This window comes from Argiope bruennichi, chromosome 2, assembly GCF_947563725.1.
Source record: "Argiope bruennichi chromosome 2, qqArgBrue1.1, whole genome shotgun sequence".
NCBI lineage: Eukaryota > Metazoa > Arthropoda > Arachnida > Araneae > Araneidae > Argiope > Argiope bruennichi.
In genome coordinates this window covers 98,115,166-98,141,752 of record NC_079152.1, presented here as the reverse complement: position 1 = coordinate 98,141,752, position 26,587 = coordinate 98,115,166, and the positions used below count along the sequence as shown (strand labels likewise).

Below are 26,587 nucleotides of genomic sequence, written 5' to 3'. Positions count from 1 at the left end.
ATATCATATTAAACATTCAATTTGAGCTTCTCCAACCCCCCTTGATTTCACAGACAATTACAAGAATGTAATAATAACCATTTCATGAACTTACAATTAGTTTAAGAATATTATTAAAAAAAAAGTTATACTAACATGGTTAAGGGATCATAGGAGAAAGAATTATTTCTGAATAAAATAGAAGACAATTTTATATGCAAAATTCAAACTAATATAGATAAATTAAAACATACAGAAAAATAAACCCACAAAAGTATTTTTTTTTGTTGTTGTTGTTAAATATACCATCTACTTTATAATTTTTTTACACATTCAGAAAAAAAAATATGTATTTATGCATACAAATTTGATTTCTCTCATTATTTGATATATGGTAGCATTCATAAACAATTTATATTTCCTTATATTAGAAAAAAAATAAAAACACTAGTTAAAATACAGCATTAAAATATATAGAAATACTTTTTACTTTTTTAGAAAATGTATTGTTATCATAAAAATATTTTGATGATTGCACTATTTTAAAAAATATTACAATTATATATTATTAATTACATATATATATTATTACAATTATATTAAATCATCAACAACATGATTTAGAAAAATCTTCATACCGAAAGTAAAAAACATCAAGATCGCACATGGGACAGGAACTGCCCTTATTACTTACTGCAGAATAGCAACAGTCAAATGCAAACAAACTGCTCAATGAATATTTCTCAGATTGATTCTTTGAACATTTTTACATACAGTTGTATTTAATTCAGTGCTTCGCTAATTAATGAAGCTGCTAAATATTATTAGAAGTGCTATGAAGAGGGTTGTGGTGTCACCGAAAATTTTGTTAATAAGAGGAAACAAGATGCAAAAGAAATCAATAAATAGGCATCAAAGTTAGGCATAAAAAGTTAACTTGGCATGAAAATAGGCTTAATCATCACCAGATGATAACATGACTTAATTATGGAAATTTATTATCATATTTTCCAAAATTATTATTTCAAGAAAATGCTTTTTGATCTATCTTAAAACTCAAAAAATAATCTTTTAAGCACTTTTTGGCCCATTGATTTTATTAGAGTTCTGGTAGCCAGGTCCAAGTTAATTTAGAATGAAATAAATAAATTTGAATAAATGAGGGGGGGGGGATACAGCACAACATGAATCAATTTTAGGGAAACTAAATTAAAAAAATTATGACCAGTGATACTGGATAGTGGACGCACAAAGGGTTAATGATATTTTATTTCTTAACAATTTTTTTCATAATTTTTAATAAACTTTTTAATTGTAATTTACCATCAGTAATTATGTTTTTAATGTTTCGATGAAATTCAAACACATCCTCAAAACTTTTAATATTAAAGACTTAATAATCTACAAATATCAATGATATAAGCAAAAAAGCTATCCTCTAAAAGCAATTAGTATTTTTAAAATTATATCTGTCTGTCAATATAATAACAAAAATGCATCAAGCTAGGCAGCTGAAATTTAATATGCAGTATTTATACTAAATATATGCATTTATACAGAATTTTAGAAGAAATATATCTGCTTATCGCTGTGCATCTGAACATAATAAACAAACAAAAAAAATCAAAAGGCTAGATAGATAAAATTTGATATGTGGTTATAATAGCACTATTGTTTTTTTTATTTCATTTTCATCATTTGTTTTTTATTCTCAAAATTGTAGATATGTATCTAATTTTGGACCATATCTTCAAGGAATACATTATCTATTAATTTGCATATTTGGTTGCATATGAGTGTAACAAATCAAAAATACAATAACAAATAAATGAAATTTTTTATTTGATGTAGTAATCAAAATTATCGTTATATCAGACTTTGGTTTTAATTGAATTAAAAGAAGGCATTCAAAATGTATATATATATATTTTCAATATGATAAGAAAAATAAATTACACCATTTTTCTGATGAGCACTAAAATCAGTGCTGGGGCATACAGGGCATCCTACTATATATGGACTTCACTGTGACCTTTCAAGCATTGTTGTCTCCATCCTAACCTTATGCAATATTTTGGCATATTAAGACTCTTATACAGAGACATGAAAATATAATGATATAATGTCTATAAAGAAAATCGAGGAGATAATATTTGTAATGGTTGTAATTATATAACATTTTACTTCAAACTAATATTAATTATAATTCTCACTAATTATATAATAATAATAATAAACTACCTAAATTTTGTTCTAACAACTGGATTTACATCAACCAAAAAATGCATTGTAGCAGATAATACATTTTCCTTCACTTCAAAATGTGTAAAAAAACGTAAAACTGCTTGCATAGATTCTGAAAAAAAAAAAAAAATTTAAATATCAAATAGATATTTTACTTTTAAAATTACAGAAAGGGAAAAAATAATAATAAACTTCTAGAAATATCATGCAAAAGTATAAATGAATAAAAGATATAGAAGAAATATTACCTCTGCGTATAAGCTCAGATGGATGACTAAGAATGTGGATCATTAAATCTGCAAGACTTTCAACAAATGGAGATGGCAATGGTTTACTTTTATCACTAGAGTCTTGTACTAGAAGTATTAGGTAAATAAATATTTTATGCATATTAGTATAATTTAGTGTTAGATCTATAAAAAGAAACCAAATAAAATTTTTTTATAACCTTTAAAAAAATGTAATATTTTGTTTTGCAATCGGTATAATATTAATTCAAAAGCAAGGACACATCTGATTAATAAATCAAAACTTACTGATTCTATCATGATAATTTTATGTTGAAATAATTGAGAAGTAAATGCAATTTCTTATTACTATCCTTTTACCAATATTATAAGTAATGAAGATTACAGACAGAGAAAGTCTTTACATTAAATAAAGGTTCAAGTAATGTTAAGTCATATGAGAGAATTTTTTAAAAAATACATTATAAGATTTCAATTCCAAAGCAATGGTTTCCCCAATCTTTCCCCCCCCCCCTCCCAACAAAAAAAACTGTGCAATATAAAACAATAAAACTGTTGACAAACTTTGAAAGATTGTATTTTTATTGCACTAAAAAAAATTATAAATTGATGCATGAATTCTTAGTTTTATGTTACAAGTTTCCAAATATATGATTTTCAAATAAATAAATTATAACATGAAGTGTTAAGTTTGTTGCAATTTATATAATGTTAGTGTTAAGTGTTATAAGTGTGTGTGTTCATTTACCACATTATCACTGCACTTAGTTTATAAGAAAAAGGTCATTTACATTTTTAATGACTGGTTGCTTAATTTTCTTTTAATAATTAAATTACACCAAATTTTCTCCTAATAGCAAAAAATTGATAAAGGGGAAAAAAAAAAGACATAAAGATATTGGTACTCTCAAACTAAAAGTTCTAATTTAGTAATATACTAAAAAATCTTATCACTGATTTCTCAAAATATGAGAATGATTACAATAATGTCAATCAGAAAATGAAATAAGAAATTGACTTACATTTATCACAAACTGCACATTTAACTGGCAGCACCACATCTGAATCATAATCACATTCTAGTTGTCTACAAAAAAAAATGCCCTCTGTTGATATTTTTAAAATTTAGCATTTAAAACTTTTCAGCAGAAAGAGATCCTAATTAATCCAGTCACAATAGAATATATATAAACATGATAAAAAGCAAAAGTTGAAGCTTTATAGATTTATTATTATTATTTTGCAATACTTATTAAAGCTCAATTTTTGCAAACAGGCATATGTAAAAAGAATTATGAATATTTACCTGTACAAGGAACAGCAGCCAGAACAAATGCAACAAACAGTTCCAAAATATTTACATAGTTCTCTTAGAACATCAATATTATTTAACTGTAGCAAACAACTGAAAATAAAGAAGCACTCAAAAAACAAATAATAATTTGACATTTACTTACAAGCTGAAAATCAGATAAACACAGGCTAGGAACAAAAACACTGAATTTCATAAAATATTGAATTGCATTAAACATAAATTTCAAGAAGTAAAATTAATATGATTAAATGAACAATAAACAGTAAAATAAATAAATTTATTTAAAAGGTGCTTTAAATATTAAAAATATAATAGAATCATTATATATATAAAAAAATTCACTGATCTCAAAAATGATAAAATTCAATTAAAAAAATGCTGTAATCCATGGAAATGAGTATTGTTTGTGATAATACATTACACAGGATTTCATCAACATTACAAGAAATTGAATTTTGGTAAAATTTAGGAGATTATGATGCAATATAAAAATTACAGAAGTATACATAGTCATGCTATTAAAAATATATCTGAAATTCTAAGAAATTGATTTATTATTTGATCTGATTAAATGAATACAATTAATTCAAATCTAAGAAAAAAGAAATTAAGCTTTTACCTTAATAAAGTAACTCTTGATAATAATTCACATTAAATCATTTATCAATAAAAATTTATAATATATTCTGAAAAAATACCTGAATTTTTACAACAGAAGCTTAATGATTCACATATTTACATTTCATTCTTCTCAATTCGCTTTCAATTCATTTTTGTGGAAGAAGTTGTTACAACAACAAAAGATTTCTTGCCATATTAGCAATTTGTTTTTTTATTAGCATATAACTTTTGATTTGAAATGTAATGTAATGAATCATAATAGTGCATTAAAAAGCTATATTTTTTTAAGTATAGGTTTTTAAAAAGATTTATGAAGCAATGAATATAATTGTTCATGATATCATCTAAAAATAATTCATTCCTTATGAGGATTTTTAATTAATTTTTATTACAAGAATAGCTATTATGTTCATCAGCCAGATAGACAGTATAAGTCACAATCTTAAAAAAGATCAAGAATAAATCCAGTATTATTATTAAGACCTAAAAGCACAGTAACAAAACAATATATCTTAGTTTAATTTTATTTTGGTAGATATTGAAGCGTTCATTTGTAATTACAGATTAATTTAGGTTTAAACTGATTTGAAGCTTAAGTACAAGATAGTTATGATTTTAACATAATCAAAACTACATCCTTTTCAAAATTGATGAATGATTTTAAGATTGGAAATAAAAGCCCAAGAATGTGAATTCAAAAATTTTTTATGGTAACATAAAAATTGTAATAAAGTTTTTTTTAAAAAACTTACGGATTTAATTCAAATAAGAATTTTAGAGGATTAAGAGATGAATACAAAAAGATTGGGAGCATTTTAACCGCTGTCAGTGCCAAGTCCGTGTTGCAAGACTAAAAAAAAAAAAAAAAAAAAAAAAAAAATCATTGCACAAAGAATATTCTTTAATCATCAAATGATGCACACTTATTTCAACCATATGACAATTGAATATAAAATAAGGGGAAAAATACAGAATACTTTAAATAATATTTGAAAACTTTATTTTCTGAAATATTTATTTATATAATTTTTAAATAAAAAAAGAGTATAAAAACATTAAATTTGGATTACAAAAAAAGGAATAAGGTAAAAAAAAGGGGGGGGGGGACTAAACCACTGTAATAAATTTCCTAAAATAATAAACATGTAAAACATGATAAAAGATAAAATAAGACTAATTTGATGATATATATCTCTCCTTATTTTCATTCTACATTACTGACGAAAAAAAAATTAATATTTTTAAAAAATTTTACAATAATTTCAATATTGCAGACATAATATAAATTTATTTAAAGCTGAAGAAAGGTAAAAAGATATTTTGCCTTTTTTTTAATAATAAATATATCACTTACCAAACACATGGAAAGAATATGACTTCTCCAACTTAGAGAAATTCTTGAAGGTATCAACACCAGACTTTGTAAACAATGGGCAGCAACAGAATTATGTATCGTAATATCCAGTTTCTTAATGATGTGTAGAGATAAAAACTGATCTGATAAATCTTGAACATCTTCCTTCAAAAAAATTATAAATAAATTATAATATAATTAAAGTATATGCTTGCTTATATACACTCATGACTACAAATTAAAGATATTTGGAGACCTCAGAGGAAGGAATGAAGTACAGCAAAATTTTCAGAACAGAAACATAACTACACATATCAGCAGAATAAAAAAACACCTTTGTTTTAAGTTGAAAAACATCACTATATTCCAAAGAAAGCATCTCACAAAGGTCAAAACAATTGGTGAAGCGTATAAAAGGAATTGTTTATGTAGCAAAGTTCAAAACTAGTAAATAAGTAAATAAGATATAGACACTGATGATAAGTTATGTTTCAGAGGACCCATGTGGATGTTATTATACGTTGTGGACTGGTCAATTAGCTGAAAATATTGCAGAATTGGAAATCGCACAGATGTTATATATAGTTTCAGACAAGTAGTCAGAAGATGCTTCAGAATAGATTACTTCCTGTTATAAACAGCAAAATGACTGATATCGAATATTCATTGTTAAAAAGAGCAGGTAAAGTAGTGTAACAACCCTGTTCCAATAACTCATAATATCTATTGCCACATAGCATCAAGACAAACCATGCAGATTAATGAGAATGTGTTCTATATGCCCATAAGATATCTCCTAGTCATGGTAGCTCACTATCAGGACTGTTAGCAAGGTGTAGAGAACATATTTAAAAGTAAAAATGAAAATGTACAACAGATTATTTTCTGCCAAATATAAGTTTTTCCTAAAATTTGTTAGGCATTGCATATTCATATAGAGAACATAAGTAATGCATTACAACTAAGAAAGTGCTATTGAATATCATTATTACAGTGGTATTTGACTACTGATTTAGGTGACATTATCTTAGATTCTTAAATAGATCCCAATGTTCAATATAGAACAGTTTAATTGGGAAATCATTCTCTAACATCATGTAATCTATTCAGATGTATAACAGCTTTACATTTTTTTTTTTTTGTCTCGGTAGATAGCAAGGCCTGTTAACTCAATGCAATCATTGTAGACTATACATTCGTTACTTTTATCGTTTCGTTTTTTACTCTATACATTCGTTACTTTTATTCATTTTATTATCTTTCACTATAATTTATGAATATGACTGATTACAAATCATCCTTTAACATATCAACTATTGTCCTTTTTGTTACAATTATTTTTTTTATATAAAAGTTTAACACCTTTAGAGAGTCTATAGCCGACTGAAATGGTTTTAATAACTAAAATATTCATTATTTGTAGTTTATCTCATGAGTTAATAACACAACAATAAAGCAACAAAAATCAATATAAGTGATCACTCAATAAGATCTTTAAGAAAATTAATTTAAAATAGAGTAAAATTAAACAAACAAATGATAGACAAATTAATTAGACTTTCCACTCACTTCTTCTAAAATCCAAGGAATGGATAAAACATTGCATATGATGTCATAATGCTCATCAGTTAAATGCAATAAATCTGAAACACAAATGTTTTATAAAATAAATTGAAAATTTATATACAACAAATTATAGGTATTTCTTGTAATAGACATTGATGTACCTTGTAGAAGAAGAACTTGCTTGTAAAATTTAATTATTTTTTCATAAGTGGATGAAAAATTATTTACTAAAAGATATTTGGCATGAGCGTTGAATGAATCAATAATCAGGGGAGGAAAACGTCTTCTTGCAATATGTGATTGGGAACCAGAAAGAGTAAATTCTTGAAACCTTAAAAAAAAAAAAAAACAAGTTATATATATATATATATATATAGATAAAAGGTTACTATATGGATAAAGATAAATAAATGAACTTTGACCAGTTTTCAAAACTTCCCATTGGATCTCAAGTTTAAAGATATTTAAAAGAAAGTCAAATACTGCCATAATCATCAACTAATATAATTTTAAATAGCAGGTATAAGTATTCAAATTTTTGAAGCAACTCTCTTTATATAGAAAAAAAATATTTAAATTTTTAATTCAGTATCATTTTTAATTAAAAAAAGAATGTATGATCGGTTATTATATAATTGATTATTATATATTAATTAGAGAATTTTATTATTTTTGAATGTACTGACCATTTAGATGTAGAGATAAATTTGGCTTATACTCAGAGTGTTACCACAAACAGCCTTCACTATATTTGAGTATGTCAAAATTTGTAACTTAACATTATTCATTATTTAAAGGTTAAATTAAAATAGACAAAAAATATTAGCTTTTGATAGGGGACCCTGAGATTTGCATTACTTGAGTGTCCCTAGAAGGTATAATTTAGCCATGACAAAAGTAATACACATATACTACTTTTATATTATAATTGTTAGAATATGGGAAAGTGGGGAACTTAACTAATTTAATAATATTTTATAGTAATAAATATACTTTTTTTTGCTTAAAATAGTCGAATGCCAAAAATAATTATAAAATGTTTCATACATATGTAAAAATAATATTATTTTAACTAATTTAAAAAGTAAAACAAATAAAAATAAGATAAGTGTAAAGCATGTTGCAATAACAATAAGCATTTGAACATACTCAAATTTTTCAATATGATGAAGTTCAGAGTAACTACGGAGAAGAATTTCTGCACAGCAACAAACCACGTCTACATCAATTGCCTAAGTATTGCAATATAATGAATTAATAATAAAGTATTCTTTCACAAACAAAGAAAAAAATTACAAAGTAGTAGTTGAAAGCAAAGACATTTTTTATCATAAAATGTTTTCTTAAAATAAACATTCAAACATACAGCTTTTTTTTATTTATTTCAATTTTTTGATACTTATTACAAAAGCAGTAAATTATAATATTATAACTGAAGAGGGGCAGTGGAAAAGTAAAATAAAATAATGAAAAAAGTACACTTTTAAAATCTAATATATCAATAGTCATGGAACTTGTCAATGAGGCATATTATTTGTTCAAAAAACAATTCAATCTAAAAATGGAAATTATAATTCTTATATGCATATAAAAAAAAGTAAAAAGTCTTGTTGAAGTATACTTTGCTAGAAGTTTCAGCATTCAGTATATAAATAAGATGCTTATAAAATTGCAACCAAGTATTAGAGATCTCTCTCATATTTTCAAAAGGAATCAGTCTAAAAAAGAAATAAAAAAATATAATTAATAAATTTTACAAATTATATATATATATATATATATATATATATATATATTACAGTGCCAGTAAACATTTAAAAAATTATTTTAAAAAACATCACAATAGGTGTAAAACTTGTCTGTAGGAGCATGAACTAAGAAAAAAAATTAAATATTTTAAAGGAAAATATTCTTTATTTTTTTCTTAACAATAATAAATATTTATACTTTTACAAAATAAATAAAATGATTCATATATACACAGAGTAAAATCAAATCTCTGTTTTCTATGCTTTTTGATATAAAATAATGTACAAATGTAGAATTAAAATATTTCAAATATTAAGTAGATATAATAAAATTATTGGAATTGCCCAATAAAAAATTTTAATTTACAAATTTAGATGTAAAATTTATTTCAACTGCTTCTTGATGGATAGTACAATTTTCTAAAATACCTTACATTGTCAATGCAGTACAGTAAAAACATCATTAATTAAATGGCTGATGGTATAATATTTATTTAATTAAAAGCTTCAGATATATAAGTTTTAAATATATAAATTACTGTATCCAGTTAAATTGGAATACATTGCTAATAAGCTTATAGTATATTTTATTGCTATTTCAAATTGTTGAAAAGGAATTTGAAATGTGGACATTCTCAAGAAATTGGAACATTTTCATTTTCTTTTCACTGGAACTCTTTACATTATTATCAACACATCAGCATTATGCTTGAAGATGTATTTAATACTAGGCCAATATCAATTTTCAAATAATAGCAAAAATTACAACTTTTATTTTTACCCCAAACATTAAAGTATTAATAATCTTTGAAATCTCCCTCGAATTGGTGGATGGCATCAACTAAATGTAATTATTAGATTCATTTTAATTTTAAAAAAAATAAAATGTAGTTATTTGATTTAGGAATATAAGCATTTGTGAATAAAATAAAAAAAATTAAATATGGTATTTCACTTTGAATGTTTTTAAATGGCTGACTTTGCATAAAACGACAAATAACTTGGTTTCATAATATTGATAATCTTTTTCTTTTTATATCAGCAAGGAAAGAAAGAATGAAATATTAACTGCAGAAATAATGCAATATTCATTTCTTTCAACAGTTTTCTTTTTGTTACTCATTTAGGAAAACAATTTAGTATGACAGAGTATCTGATTTTTCTCACTTTCGTCAAAGGTTTAAAATGTAAAGGTTAAAAGTATAAAATAAATTATTGAATTTCTAATTGATAAATAAATTATTGATTTTCCTAATTGAGTTTCTAACATTTTTCATCAATTTTAACATATGATTTCTAAATTAATTGAATTAAAATCGAACTCTATAAAAATGTATGCTTACAAGATGAAAATTAATTGGTTCAGGTAAAAACAAATATTAAACAGTAAAACATTAAATTGGAACAAAACTACACATTAATTCATAGTTTTTAGTATTGCATGTGCACATTTAAATTTATAAAGAAATAATATTATTTAAGCAAATCATGTGATGTGCCATAAAATTTTAATATAAAATGTAAGAGCAGATATATAAAGAGAAAAAAAACGAAGATCACAAATAAATACTACAAAGGTAATTAAAATTTTGACATTTTTTTACAAAGGTAATTACATTTTTTTACAAATAGAAATAAAAAATAGAGAAAAATTATTGAAAAGTAAAGTATAGTAAAACTTACTTTTCTTGTCCACCTCCAAATTTCTCCTTGTTTTGATTTGTTCCAAAATAACAACTTTCTCCTTCTGTTTTGATTAAATGAACAGCCAAATGTAACAAAAACTGGTAAAAAATAATGAAAGCAATCAAAATACATACAGAATAAAAAAAGAAATTACATGAATTGAATTAAAAAAAATAGATTAATTTAAAATAAATTTTCAGAATGTAATAAATGACAATAAAATATTTAATAAGAATTTTTGTCAGAACACAGATGTGCTAGTCTCAATAAAATTAGATTTAATACTAATTACTAAGTGTGATAAATTTAAAATTAAGATCTTAAATCATGTTGAAGTTAAAAATTTACAACAATAACTTTTGTATTCAGTAATTCAAAATCACACATGTAAAATAATTCTACAAAGATTTTAGAATGAAAATTCAGATAGCTTTATTTGGATAAATTATACCTTTCTCAAGGAGGGAAAAAATCTGTTGCAATTTTTAAGTTAAAGTTGAATAAATCGTAGCATATGGAATATATGTAAATAAAACAATTGGCAACTGCTGAACACCAGCTGAAATACTTTATTACCTTTGATGCCCTTGCGCTGAGAGAAGTAACAACAAATTCTGATAACTGTTGCTGTAAAACTATGGGAAATAAATAACCATTCTCCTTCCCATGTTGCAAAAAGAAAATTATTCCAGTCACAACAGAAGATTGAAAACACTGAGTGGAATCCAAAAAATAGGATTTAGTCACAGCCTAGGGAAAAAAATTAATTAAAAGTATATGATAGGCAGCAACACACACAAACACATAAAAAAAAAGTTGCAGATTCGTATAAACAAATTAAGTAAGTATATGCAAATACAAAATCTTTTATTTTAAGCAGAAAGTAATCAATAATTAAACTAAAGGAAACAGTAAAATATCTTATAAATTTCTAATCAAATAAGCTACAAGTTCAGAATATTATTAAATTGAATATCACTGAACAGAATCCAATGGTACAAGGAAAAAAAAATAGTAATACCGAAGATTGCAATTAATGAATCACATATGTAGGAAGGAAAAAAATATATAATAATAATAGTTTCTAAATTCTTAATCACAGATTAGTTAAAATATCATACAAAATAATGCAATTTAAAATAAAGAATACCTCAGATAAAACTTGAAGCATTTTACCAAGAGTTGAAGTAGTTAACATAAACTTGCTTTCAGGTTTATCTACCTTCTCAATCACTATCCTCAAGAATACACCTATGGCATCTTGTAATGATCTAAATACCCTAAAATAATTCACAATTCATTCAAAGAAAATTGAAAATTTTTAAAAAACATATCCTTCATCAGCCATTTTTGAGCTATATACAAGTATCATTCAAGAAATAATTTTCTTTTTATGCTTAAAATAACTTTTAAGCTCTATTAAATAGTTCAATGTAGCTAAAATTACATAGTAAATTAGCTCTTTTTACACAGAATAATGGAAGCTAGTGACAGAACTAAAATATAATTTGGTTGTCTACTCAAAAGACCAAGTCAAAACAGAAGGGGGGGATTACACTAATGCTTTACTTAAGGGAATGATACCCTATAATATTATATATATATATATATATATATATATATATATATATATATATATATATATATATATATATATATATATATATATATATATATATATATATATATATATAAATGGAAGGGGAGTGATGATTTTTAAAAAATTAATAGCATTTAAAAAATTTTTTATAATGAAGAGCAAACTCTACCACATAATGTTTTATGTTGAAGAATTAGCATATTTATTTGCTATAGTACAGCAAATTATAATATTGTTAAAATATTTAAATTTTTTTTCAAATTTGAAATTTTTTTTAGGGGGAGGGAGTTGAATGCCATCAGTATGGAAAAATCAATATATAAAATGAATACAAACAGATTATAGTAAAAAGTTGCTATAAGAAAAAGTAATACAATAAAATAGAAATTTATTTTAAAAAATTCAAATTAAACATTTCTTTATCATATTTCCCTATTAAAGTAGAAAAAAAAATTAAGAATGAAAGACTTTGAGAGAAGACACACATACTAAATTAAAAACTTCTGTACAGAAATAAGAAATTTGAAAAATGTAATTGGTCACTAAAATAATGCACATATGAATAAATTAATGGAATTATAAAAGTGTATTGATGTATCAATCAGCGATATTCTTGAAATATTTCAAATTTATATTAAAAGGAGAATTTACTATTTTAACCAGGAGGGCAGTCATCCTTCCTGATATATGACTTTTTTTCCCCCACTTTCAATAATGTTTCCAGGATTTATTTAAAAAAAAAAAAATCCCTCACTTCTCTAGATGTATCTTAAACCTTCAGAATGATTTTTTTTATTGTATGTTCTTTAATAGTATATGAAAAATAATTCTCTCTTTTTAACTAAAATTAATATAAAATGAGCAATAAACAAGATAAGCTAATTTTTTTACTTATTAGATTTCAGATAAGTTTCATTTTTCTAAAAACAACTATTTTTTGCAGACAGCCTAATCAATATATATATAATACTAGAAGATGTTAGCCCATCTAGATGGGCATTTAATCTGTCAATCATATTTTGGAATCCTGTCAAAATTTTACTCATAAAAGATGTAGCATAACATCACATGCACATTGGCGAAGGATTTAAGAATCAAATAATCTATGAGTATTTCCTTCTAGCACGATCTTCCTTATTTATACTGTATACCAACATTTAATCAAAATTGAACAATAATTCCACTAATAAAAAAAATTAAAGTATTAAGTAATTCATTATTAAAGTATTATGAGTATTTCCTTCTAGCATGATCTTCCTTATTTATACTGTATACCAACACTCAATCAAAATTGAGCAATAATTCCACTAATAAAAAAAAATAAACACAAAAATATCTCCAACAATAATGAAATGCACTTTTAAACTAAAAAGAGTATTGTATGAAAATAAAAGAAGTTGTTCAGTAACACTAAAATTTGAACTACCAATTAACTTAAAAATCATAGTAAAAGAAAAGGAAAGAAAAAGAAAAATCACCTAAACACTGGTGGAACATTTAACCCATTTATATCATAAAGAGAAAAATAGAAAAATGGTTCATTATGACCAATTTCTTTTCTTCTCTTTCTCTCTCTCGAGTGCTTTTTTTTTTTTTTCTTTTCTTTTTTACTGCATAAAACTAAAAATGAACTAGAAGTATAAATTGAAAAAAAAAAAAAGGCATAAATGAATTTTGTAAATCTTCATAATATTTGATTTCATATACATCAAAAGACATAAGAAAAATGTCCATTGTGTGTGAGTGTGTATTTTGAAAAAATTATAGGAGAAATATGTATTCATAACTTAACAAATTTAATTAAATTTAAATTAAGCTAATATATTTAGTATTATTTTTAAATTCAGAAGATTTTGTTTAACATAGAGGTAATTTTTAGGATACATAAAAAAATTGTTGAAAGAAAATATTAGTAATAACATCTTCCAATACTTCGAAGATTCCATAATTTAATAATAATTCCATATTCATTCGGTTTCTTAAGATTCAGAGGAGGAAAAACATACATAAAATTAAAAGAAGAAGAAAAGGTCCAAAGAAAATATTAACAATAATGTCTTATACTTCATAATTCAACAACTAGATATCTGTGAAATTAAAAAATAAATTAATTCTGACATAATATTTATTTATTTACAATAGATTAGTTGTAGATTGTAATACTGGGCTAATATTTTACATCTAATTTAAAATATTGGAATATCAATTACACAAAATTCATATTTTTACTCTTGTAACAAATGGCATGATGCTTTTAGAGAAAAGAATAAAACAATAGTGTCCTCTTTTTTTTAATAAAAGAAGGCCAATAAAGCTGAAAGTCATAACATAATGAGGGTTGGGCCTTCAATATGCTGTCTTTCCCAGAGAACACAAAAACGAAACTTATTATGGTTTCCATAATTAACCATTTTGAAGTTCTGTAAGGGGAAAAAATACAAATAAGAAATTTCTCTCACTAGAGTCCTAAATGGTTTTGATTAAAAGTATGAAAGTTAAACCACACTTAAATCACAAATTGATCTAAAAGTAATGAATTAACAAATTATAATACCGTAAATTTAATGAAAAATTATAGAAAAGGAGTAAATTTTGTTAAACAATTTATCAATAAATACACAAAATATAAATGTAAAACAAACTATGATCAAATGAATAAATCCATCATAAACTAGATGCATGATAACTATGCTTCAGAATTGAAGGAACTTTTCAAATACAGTTCTAATGATCTTACATAGCCGAAACTTTGGATCTATAAAAATTTATATATAAGCATCCTAATATCTGGCCTTCATTTCTGACTGTCAGTAATTTTTTTTTTTTTTTTTAGATGTTAACAATGGTTTATTCTTCTGATGGGAAAAGATTAGTGAATTATCATATCCATTTGAAATTATCAAAATAAAAAAAAATTCCCAATTTTAGAATAAATTTCCTTGATTTCTACTGATCTTCTGAAATTCCCTAATGTGTGTGTGTGTATGTGTTTTTTTTGAGTGAGTGAGTGTGTGTGTGTTTATGTTAAGTTTTAAAAAAATTTCTAGCACTGATTCTCATTGTCATTATACATTATAAATACATTTCACATTTGCAATTTGCTAACACAGTTTAGATATTATTCTTAGAATTTCAAACATGAAGATGCTGCTGTCTTAATACGAAGAAATTTACTAACTCAGAAATAGGTTCCTCAAATGAACTGCAAAACAGTGTAATAGCCTGAATACAGCTGAAGAGATAATCAATATTGCTTATTGAAAACATGAGACCATGCTCTCTTACTAAAGATGCAATTCCTCTCACAGATTCCTAAAATGTAGATATAAAAAATAAATTTAAAGAATTATTAATGCAATAAAATATTATAATTGTGAAAAAGATGAAACAATTTAAGAAATAAATGTAATTCTTGTAAAATTAGCTATTTCATATAAGTAATATTTAAAATAGAAATAGTGAAATTATTTTACTGAACACAGAGTCATTCAAAAGATGTATAAATTTTTTGATTAATGCATGTGCTATAATGGTCTATTAACATAAAATTACTATATATGTAATACATGTGATGACAATTTACAAAAAAAAGTAACATTTAATACATTTCACATACTAAATAATTACTCACCTTTTTCAGATTTAAATCTCCTAACTCTATCTGAATGCAAAATATTTTGCATAAGTTATTGCACTGATCTGGTAGAAACTGGGTAATATCTATGGTCAACATTTCTAAAAGAGAACTATGGAAAACTTTTTAATATTCAAAAATTTTATTAACCATGAGCACCCTTTATTTAAATACAAAATTAAAAAAAAAAGATTGTATAAAGTAAATTTTAAAGCAAACAAGTAAAAGAATTTAATGATTTAAGGTACAAGGTAAGAAAATATTAGAGAATTTAATAAAAGCTGCAATAATCATGTAAGTAAGTTTAGATTATTATTTCAGATTTTAGATCTGCCTAGTAATTTATCAACATAAGTATTTGTAGCGTTTTTGAATTTATGAAAAAGAAATCTGAATAATATCTCTTAATAATAAATGAACACAGAAATAGAATTTTATAAATAATTAATCTGATACAAATTCTTCTTAATGCCCTTATTTATTTAAACGATTTTCTTTTGAAACTTATATATTTAGATATTCTTTTATCAAGAGAATCTCAATAGAGTTATGAACAAAAGTTTCACAAGTATGAAATGATGTGAAGGACTGGCACTAATTAGGGAATTCAGAAAATTTAAATCCATCATGAAGTTAATAGATTGCATGAAAATATTAGAATTCACATCTGCATTCTAAGACAGTCACAAAATATATGTTTTGTGACTGTCAGAAACTTTGTGATACGGAAGACATTGCTTATTTTGAAATTTAATAATGACTTTTTAAAAATCTTAAACACTATGGAATTATTTTATGTTTATATTATATATATTAATGAAACTGTATTAATTTATGTTTTGAATCCATTCTTCTACTTGTTAAAGAATGCCTCATTATAAAATTATATGGTTAGCCATATTTGTAATGGGACTTATAACACTGCACGGACAGATTCTATTACATTTGCCAACACATAATCTTTCCAACTATATTTGAAGCTTCGTAAGTCCAGTTATAAGACCTTGATTACGGGATATAAATATCATTATTTGAGAGTTTATTAAAATATCCATCATGTATGTAATCTTGAAGCATGTTAAATCTACCCTTGTATATCAAATATAATCCCAAACACAACAAGAAGTATAGAGAATGGTGTACCAACTCCAACTGTAATTGACAAACTAAAATTGCAATACATTCCAAATTATCAGCTTTGTTTCAAAATTGAATTCCTCATGAAGCTATGAAATAAGGCATTAATCTAACTAAATCTGTTGATTGAGAATTTGTACTGATCATATTATTTAAATAAATGCCAGATCACTTACAAATTTCTGAGCATGCAAAATTATCATTAAAATGCTTAAATTTGTAGGAAATTAAAATTTATAACACACAAAATTATCTAATTATTTCTATGCTTACGTTACTTTTTCCTGCAAGGCTTCACATTCATATGGAGTAGAAAAAGAGACTGAAATAGTTACGAGATCTAGTTCTTGAGCACACTGAAAATAAAGATTTAATCAAAAAATAAGTGAATAATAATTTAGTTTATATAAATCCTTAATTCAATTAGATTTTAAATAGCAGTTTTAAACACTTAGCTGTTAATTTATTTAAACAAAGACCATATACAGCGACCAACTAGTTCATTAGGAATATTGATCAAATATTTAATTTCAATTAAAACGTTTTTACATAACTTCATGTTTATGATTCCCTTAACAAAATAGTTTTAAGCATCAAATTGTGATAGACTTTAAAGGCATGTTATTACACTCCAGTTCCAAGTCTTCCTTGATACTGGGAAATCATTTTCCGATTTCTCAATTAAATTGCACACAGATAATAATCAGAATCGTTTTTTCCCTTCATTTCCAATAATGGAAGAAAGTCATGTGATTAACAATTCTATGAAACAGTAAAAATAGTATAAATTTCATTCTGATCATGAAATGAATTTTAAAAAATTAGGCAAATAAATAAATAAATTGAAGGAACTGGCAAAATTCAGGAAAAATATGCAAGACAAATTGGCATTATTAAAAGGAAAATTTTCTGAATTCTAAAACAATGTAAAAATTATTTTTGCACAAGAATATTTTCAAAAAAAATAGCTTAATTTTTAATTAAAATTTCAAAAATATTGCTTCGCAGTACACATTTCCAATTTTTAAAATATATTTGTACCCGATGTATTTCAATTCATAAAACAATAATGAAGGAGGAAGCTATAGGCTTATGAACTAGTTGGTTATAAAACACACTCATCAAGCAAAAAAAAAAAAAAAAAAAAAAAAAAATAGCAAGTATAGCAGTTTTATAGCAAGTATGAAATTTGCACCGCAGTTAAAATATAAAAAACAATACGACAATATACATCCAATTAGGAGATTTATAAAAAAAAGTTGTCAAATAAAAATTTACATGACATACATTGACATACCACTAGTTCAAAATAATAAAAGAAATATAAGATGATACAGAAAAAACAGGGTTACAGCAATACTAAAATTTAGTAGCTCTAGATCAAATGTTCTGTTCTGTAGTACCCTAACATACACAGTTCCAGCTATATTAATGTCCCATTTGAAAGCAAAAGCATTAATGGGCTATATTGTGACGGATCTCACAATTTCGAACAGTGGTCAGATGACAAGAATACACCAGAACTTCCTTCTCATTTTAAACTTCCACATCACACATAAAGGAGGGTATTTTATCTACAACATTAGATTTAACATGCCTCACATTAACATGAAGTATAAATCTTTAACATAATTAGGTTTTAGTGTAATTAGACCTCTGCAGCCTCTACAGATGTACATTTTTCTTAACCATAGAGATTTCATAAATTTCACAGTCGGAATGCATTGTGATTTCGCAAATGGAAAAATAAATGTTAAATTTATGGTTATTATTTCATTTTTAAAATTTAAAAGACTAGACTAGTGTTAAGGTATAAAGTGAGCTTCTAGTGAGGAATTTACAAAATTATTCAGGAGGAATTTTCAAAATTTTCAATTATTTGAATTATTTTCAAAATTATTCAAATTATTATTCATTCAATTATTCAATTATTAGTAAGAAAATTAAAGATCTAAGAAATTTGGTGTCTGATGAATTTTTCAAGATATGTATGTAAAAATAATATAAGAATTCATTTTTTTTTTTTTTTTACATTAACTAATTGAAATTATCAGAATAACTTACTAATTACATATACAGAAATTATTTATACTTTATTAGCTAAATTTATTTTTTGTGTTTCTGTTTTCAAGACTGATAAAAATCTCTAAGCCAAAAATGAATTGCCTTGACTAAACAAAGGCAGAGAAAGAAAAATGTCAATAAAATAATATTTAAAACTTTTAACGTATATAAAAATAATCAAAATATTTTGCTGGTTTTGAACAAGAATAAACTAAACAAATATATGATTATGACTAAAAAAAATTGACAAAGGGAATAACATGTTTTTAAATTTTAGTTTTTCAAATGAGTCATAGAAAAAGTAATTTTCAGTCAAAGTCGAATAAACACTTATCTTACCTCAGATTTAAGTTTTTCATCAGAATAAAAGTAATTTTCAATAATGGAAGTTTCAGTATTTCCATCCACAAATCTGTCAAACATATCATTTAGTTCTATATAAAAAATATGAAAATAAGATTATTAATATTAATATATGATATAAAATTATTATAAAAGTCATTAATAATAATCTTAATATAAATAATAATCTTAATATAAATAAAAGTCAGGATAATTAATAATCTTAATATAAATAATAATCTTAATATAAATAAAAGTCAGGATAATTAATAATCTTAATATAAATAATAATTTTAATATAAATAAAAGTCAGGATAATTTATAATCTTAATATAAATAAAAGTTAGGAGTATAGCCTAGCTTTGACAAGTTGGCAATTGTGACATAAGAAGCACATGATATCAGATGAATCTATTTTAATAAACTAGAATGTTTAGTTGAAACTTCAGATCATTACATTTTTAGATTAATCATTTAGACTGCATTTTCTTCTTTCATAGCACCAAATTCAACCAACGAAAATATATTAAGAATGAGATGGAAAGAAATAATTGATCAAATTCAATATAATTGCATTTATTAAACCCAATCCACACTCTGCTATCTGTTTCTTACTTTTTTTCCCCTTTACCAAATATATTCATTTGCCTGAGGTCAGTTAATTCATCAGAGTTATAAGTGGTTATGCATGTTCCACGTATCCTCCAAAAGTACAAGAGTAACACCATGGTATAATTATTATTTCAGAAAAGAAAAAGAATACTGTCGACTTTTCAGAGATCAAATTTTAATTCAATATTCGATCAATTAAAACTTGGTATTTTACTGCAATTATGTGCAATGTTTCCTTTGAATTTTACATGCAATTTTAAGCAATGTATTCACCATAACAAAAATTTCAACTAAATTCATCTTCCAACTAGCCACTTTTGGCAACCAACTGCTTTATTAGGAATATTAATAATGTTCAATTTCATTCAAATATCTTCTACATAACATTTTAATAGTTTTCTTTAAAAAGTATGTTTAAGAATAAAATTGTGATAAGCATAAAATGGTGTTATTTTAGCACTGCTCGGCTTATTGAATATATGAGCATTCTTAATGCAATTAAGTTCCAAGGCATCACAGTTTCCTTAGAAGTATAACTGTGATAATAATCTAATTTCTAATAGCATGTTTTCTTTTGCAGCATTGAAATATCACATTCTTATTTCTCACACAAAATGCACAGATCATAAACAGAATCTTACTTAATTATGTTTCAACATCGGAAAAAAAAATTATATGATAAATATTCAACAAAAACAATAAAAAAGGTTTGAATTCCACAGCAACAATAAAATATATTGTTCAAAATCAAGCAAAAAATATTTTTTAAAAAGTGACAAACATTTTTAAGAATTCAAAACAATTAAACAGATAATATTAAAAAGATTACTATTTTTTAAGATTATATGTGTAAAAATATTTTTTGAACATTATTCCAGGAAAAATGAAAAAATCTCATCAAACTTTAATTTATTAAAACTCTAGTTAAAATTTCAAAGAAAAAAAATCTTTTTGAGCGAACATTCCCACCATCCAAAGCATATCTGTGCCAAATTTGGAAGATGGGAGTAGGTGAGTGAACACCCAAACGGTGAGTAGAACACCCAGAAAATTAGCCATTAGAAATTATATCAATAACATGTATTCTGGCTCTGGTCTTGGTAATCATCCAAATTTTGATTAGAAAAAAATCCACAAAATTTTCAGATATATTGCATTTAGCTTAAGTCATTCTTTGAAGATAAGATCATGTAAATTGAACAGAGTGAAAATGAGTTCAGCATTTTAACCATGGATCCAAAAAGTCCTATAGATTTTCAATGGACTGCAGTCAGGTGATCTTAATGCTAGTTTTGAATTGGATGTTAATCATCATCACATCAGTTATATATACTTCCAGCTCTGTTAACTTTGTTCTTGTCATCTTAAAAAAGGGGGATGTCAACAGCATGCTTATAACAAAGGTGTTCACAGAAGATGGCACCTTATCACAATAAAATAAATAAACTGTCTCTCATTAGTGGTCACCTCAATATCCATTTACCTTAGATATAAAAATGCCATCACTTGGCCTTTGATGTATTTCACTGCTTCATTTGAATAAAGGCAAAAATATAAGATTAGACCACATTTAAAACTTCAGATGTTACACACTGCCAGTTAGTTTTCCAAATGACCAATGCATTCAGTTTGAACCATAGTGCTCTTTCATTAGTAGGTTGGTTTTTCGTTTACTGACTGCAGCAATTCTTATCAAAAGATTTTTGATCCCCAAGTCATGAAACTCATCCTAGTCTTATTCTAACTATTTTCTGGCATAAATTTCATGGACATATATTTTACCATTTTTAGAGATTCAATGAAAAGTTCACTGTGAAACATCAATATGTTGACAATTTTACTCATAAACAAATATAATTGTCCTTTTTTCTTATATTCTTTCACATCCTTGCTATTACCCATCCTGTAGCACAATTCCTGCTTGAAATAAAAGTATCTCACTCAATTTTAATGCCTTATAATCATTTTATGGTAGTATGTGTGCAGTTGAGCACGTGGCTCATCCTTGTATCATCTATATCAATATAAAAATTTCTATATCTGCCAGTGTGATTGTCTGGCTTATGTTTGTAGCAGAGAGTTGTTTAATGTTTAAAAATAAAATGTTTGAACCAAACAGAATATTATGACCTCGAACAATGCCATGCATATAATCTTTAAAAAGAAATAAATAAAAAGAATATGCATGAAAAGATACAAAGGAGAAATTGAAATTCAATGAATGGTATACAAATAATACAAAATAATGGATTTTTTACAAAATGAATCACAAAAATTATCTGAATTTAATAAGGATTTGAATATATAAACCAATGCATTTAATAAATCACAGTTAAAAAAATACCATTACCTGCGAGCAAATTGATGAGACGCATAACAGAGTGCCGGAAATTAAAGGTATTATTAAATTTAATTAACTGCAAGAGGTAAAAAAATAGGTCTCTGCATTCTTTATGCACTGAATCCGCAGATGGATCATTCAGAACATGAAGTAACCACATCATTAACCATTCAGTAAAAGCTATAAAAAAACACCTAATATTAACACATAAGTTAAAGATAGTAGATAACAAATAATTTGAGCATTTCAGTATTTTGTAGTGTTTGCTACTATAATCAAAATGTATATGAGTACATAAGCATAATGCTTTTATCTTCAAAAATATTAGGACAAAAACAAATATATATATATATATATATATATATATATATATATATATATATATATATATAACAATAAAAAATATTATCCATCCATTAAATGGCCACATAAATCAATATAAATGTGGCCCTCAAAATGGAATAATTATAGGCATATATTGGTTATATTGTGTATTCTAAACCAGCAACAGGTTTTGTGTCCCTGGCAAGCTCTTTGGCAATTAATTCCTTTCTTAATATCCAAAAACTGAATTTATCTTTTGGCCCCCTTTTTTTCCAATTAGTTGAAACAAAATTTAACACAGAATTACACTTGTAGCCATAAACTCCCATACCAAATTTGATATATTTAAATCATTTGGTTTTTAGTTATCATGTTCACATGTTTCAAAGTACAGGCTGACAAACAATCAATCCCTTGTTGGATTTGACAGATAATGTGTTATTCATCTACATTATCATGCTATACATGTGTACTGCATTTTATCTCTCTTTGTTTTGTAGTTATCATATTAACTTAAATTCAAACAGCCATACAGGAACACTTCCTTTGAATAAATTTTATTCAAAATTCAATTCAAATGATTATATAGCAAATTTCACCTGCCTAGCTCAAGGGACTTTTGAATTATCTTGATCACAGACAGAGAGACAGACATTTTCCAAAAACGTGCTTTTTGAACTTAGGGAGGTCTAAAACATAGAGATTCTTCAAGATCTCAAGTTGAAATTTTTTGATGATTACAATAGTTTCTCTATTCTTTGTATATGAGAATAGAATAAAAAACATAATCTTTTATGCCATTTAATATGCATGAGGCTTATACAATGATAAAACATTTGTATAGATAAACATTTATCATACATATGAAATATTTATTTAGAACCAGTAATTAATTCAATATTTGCAAAAGCTACAAAATATGATGATTTTCTTACATTCTTTTTAATTATTACATAGGAAGGAAGTTATGAACTTAATCTTTAAAAGTATGGGGAAAAAATTTATTCACTTCAAAGCTAGGCACATAATACACTGCAAAAATCAGATTGACAAATGAGAATAAATTACTATAGTGATACAAAAATTAAAACTGATTCTCCATTTCCTCCTCTTATTCTTAAAAAAATAAAAGAATAATTTCATATAAATGTCATATGATAATAAAATGAATTATTTCTACTAATATCTCACAAAATAAATATAGTTTTACAAACCTGTAGATAAACAAACATCACCTTTTTCTTGTCTACTTTCATCTGCATCATGATGAATTGGTGATGCAACAAAGATGTGAGGAATTTCTTTGAAAGAATTTCTCATGTGATGAAAAAAAGCAGATAAAGTAGCATGATTTGAAGCTGAAGTAGAAGCTAAAATACATAAAATAATTTAAGTATCAAAAAATTCTAGGTCAAATTAAGATTACTAAAGTTATAAATAAATAAGCAGTTTCTTTCTAATTGCTTTAAGGAAATGTAACAAGTAAGAGTTGAACACTCTGAAGTTGGTTGAAAGGTATAAAATGTTGGAAGACATAATACTGGCTCAGGTATTTTCTTCAAAATTTAACCTTCATCTTCCCAAAATATCACTCATGCCACAACAAAATGAGATGTTAATCAAACAAGCCAACACTGAAAATCCCATTTATATTATAAACTTCGATCTAGTTTTGCATCTGGAACAGTCTCTTATTTTGAAACAATCTTTCTTTACATACTAAAGTACATTCATTTTCTTTCAAAATTTTTTGAATGTACTGAGGAATTAAACTGAATGAAAGTTTCAATCTTTTTTATTTTAAAAATTTTAAATACATTTTATCAATTAGAATACTTCATTTAGATTCTTAGGTTTCACTTCAGAGAATTCGAAAATATCTTTATTAATTCATAGATATGAAGAAAAAAAAAAAGATTTATGGCTGGTAAAAACAAAAAAATATAGAATTATATTTGTTAAATCCAGTTGAAGAATATAAGTCTTATTAATTCAATGATATTTAAATTTTCATTAATTCAGTAAATAGCAGAAAATTTTGACACATACCTTTTAAATCCAAAAAATTATTGATAATAGTTATATTAAGAGTTTGTCGAAATTTTTTGTCAGAAAAATCATCATGATCTTTAGTCATATGCTGACTGGAAAGAAAAAAAAAAAAAGAGAAAAGAATCTCAGATAACCTAAATAAACCAGAACAGTTTTAAAAATGTTTTAATAAACAAAAGAACATAAAAGAACATTGATTAGAGAGAATTTGAATGAAAATGTTGTGTAACATGCTATCTTAAGCTCTAGTTTGTCTAAAATCTAATTCAATCTAATTGTTTCTTTTAATTGGAAATATATGGAAATGTGACATTTTAACTGCATACAGGTATGCCTTAGTTTGTTTGTTTTTTCTATTTTCAATAAAATAAAAAGAAATTAAAAACTAAACAATCAACAATTATTGAAAGTGCAATTCTGTTTCAACTGATAACAAGGGGATAATTTTCAGTTGTATCTTTTTGCAGTTTAATTATTAGTAACAATTTTCAGAATCTAATCAATCAATTCGAGTAAAATTTAAGGCAAAGAAGGCTTCTCGCATCTCATTCTTATCACACATTTCTAATTTTTAATGTTAATTTGATGCAAGATAATTATGAAGTGATTGATTTTTTTTTCTGATGAATTCTACCGGTACATTTTCAACTTTTTCTTGTTTATTATCAATGGTTTTCAGAGAGGAATGTTTTCATTACATATGCATCATAAATGAAATAAAATAGTTTCATTTTTTGAAACAAATGTGGCATAAATGTCATGCTAAATATTACACTTCACTTCTCCCCATGATTCAAAACTATTCTTAGATACATTTTAACTTCCTGAAAACTTTTTTTCGATCCAAACGAAATATTAATTAAAAAATTCAACAAGGTCTTAACTAAATAATTTCAACAATGCCGGAACTTTATTTCTAAATAGATCAAATTATTTGTGATTTATAATTATTTACATTTATAGTGTATTGTAATGTAAAAAAACGAACTAATATTTGTAATTAATAATGTCTAACAATTTTTAGACATTTTTGAAAATAATACATTACAGACTAAAAAGTTATAACTGCACAAAATAATATTTTATCAATTAATATTTTCCGCTAGAATCAAACGACCTTCATAATTATTCCTCATATAAAAATAATCTGACATATTAATATAAATTACATCTCTGTGAGAAACTATTATTAAACATGAAAAAGAATTTCTGTACAACAAATACAAAAGGATATTTAATCAGTGCCAAATATTACATGAAAAGAAAACAATTAAAAAAAAAAATTACCTAGCGGGATAATCCATTTTTAATAAATATTTATTCAAGTAGAAAAAATGAAACTTTTGTCATGAAAATTTAGAATAACGTTTGCTAGTTATGTACTGTATTTTCTGTTTCAGTTAAAAAGACTTCATTATGTACGTCAACCCAATGTTTACATTTTCAAACTATGTTCGGAAACATGTGTTGGCGCGTTTTACATACGATTACAATTACAGTTTAACTAGGGATTGGGCTATTCCACTGGGCGTCTAAATCGAATAGCGGTTAGTAAAAACAGCTAGTACGGTTCTTCCAGTTCCGTTTTAGTTTATACTCATTCGAATAAGCATATTGTCGACATTTAATATGAGAGAACAAATGCTTATTTAATTATTAAGTGTTTGAATAGTAAGATTCTTTAAATGAACAAAAACTTATATGGAACAAGACAAATTTA

General features: G+C 24.9%; 1 protein-coding gene across 5 annotated transcripts in view; it reads right to left on the bottom strand.

Moving 5' to 3' along the window:
* The window catches only part of LOC129960043 (serine/threonine-protein kinase ATR-like), a 74,256-nt gene extending 47,948 nt beyond the window's left edge, over positions 1-26,308 (bottom strand). For 3 of the 5 annotated variants that reach the window (XR_008783515.1, XM_056073064.1, XM_056073097.1), the window contains exons 1-21: positions 26,155-26,308; positions 24,865-24,959; positions 24,030-24,185; positions 22,501-22,671; positions 19,536-19,630; positions 17,406-17,488; positions 15,993-16,107; positions 15,540-15,673; positions 11,912-12,041; positions 11,338-11,511; positions 10,759-10,859; positions 8,949-9,045; positions 8,477-8,559; positions 7,489-7,658; positions 7,331-7,404; positions 5,762-5,926; positions 5,160-5,257; positions 3,778-3,876; positions 3,494-3,558; positions 2,472-2,579; positions 2,221-2,335 (exon numbers count right to left, since the gene is read on the bottom strand). Coding sequence is in view for 4 of the 5 variants with exons in the window: in XM_056073064.1 (XP_055929039.1) it covers positions 2,221-2,335; positions 2,472-2,579; positions 3,494-3,558; positions 3,778-3,876; positions 5,160-5,257; positions 5,762-5,926; positions 7,331-7,404; positions 7,489-7,658; positions 8,477-8,559; positions 8,949-9,045; positions 10,759-10,859; positions 11,338-11,511; positions 11,912-12,041; positions 15,540-15,673; positions 15,993-16,107; positions 17,406-17,488; positions 19,536-19,630; positions 22,501-22,671; positions 24,030-24,185; positions 24,865-24,959; positions 26,155-26,171 (2,345 nt within the window). In the remaining variant the exon portion in view is untranslated. The remainder of the gene's footprint in view (positions 1-2,220; positions 2,336-2,471; positions 2,580-3,493; positions 3,559-3,777; positions 3,877-5,159; positions 5,258-5,761; positions 5,927-7,330; positions 7,405-7,488; positions 7,659-8,476; positions 8,560-8,948; positions 9,046-10,758; positions 10,860-11,337; positions 11,512-11,911; positions 12,042-15,539; positions 15,674-15,992; positions 16,108-17,405; positions 17,489-19,535; positions 19,631-22,500; positions 22,672-24,029; positions 24,186-24,864; positions 24,960-26,154) is intronic. The other 2 variants (XM_056073075.1, XM_056073089.1) reach the window with 2 other exon arrangements.
* Positions 26,309-26,587: the final 279 nt, after the last annotated feature.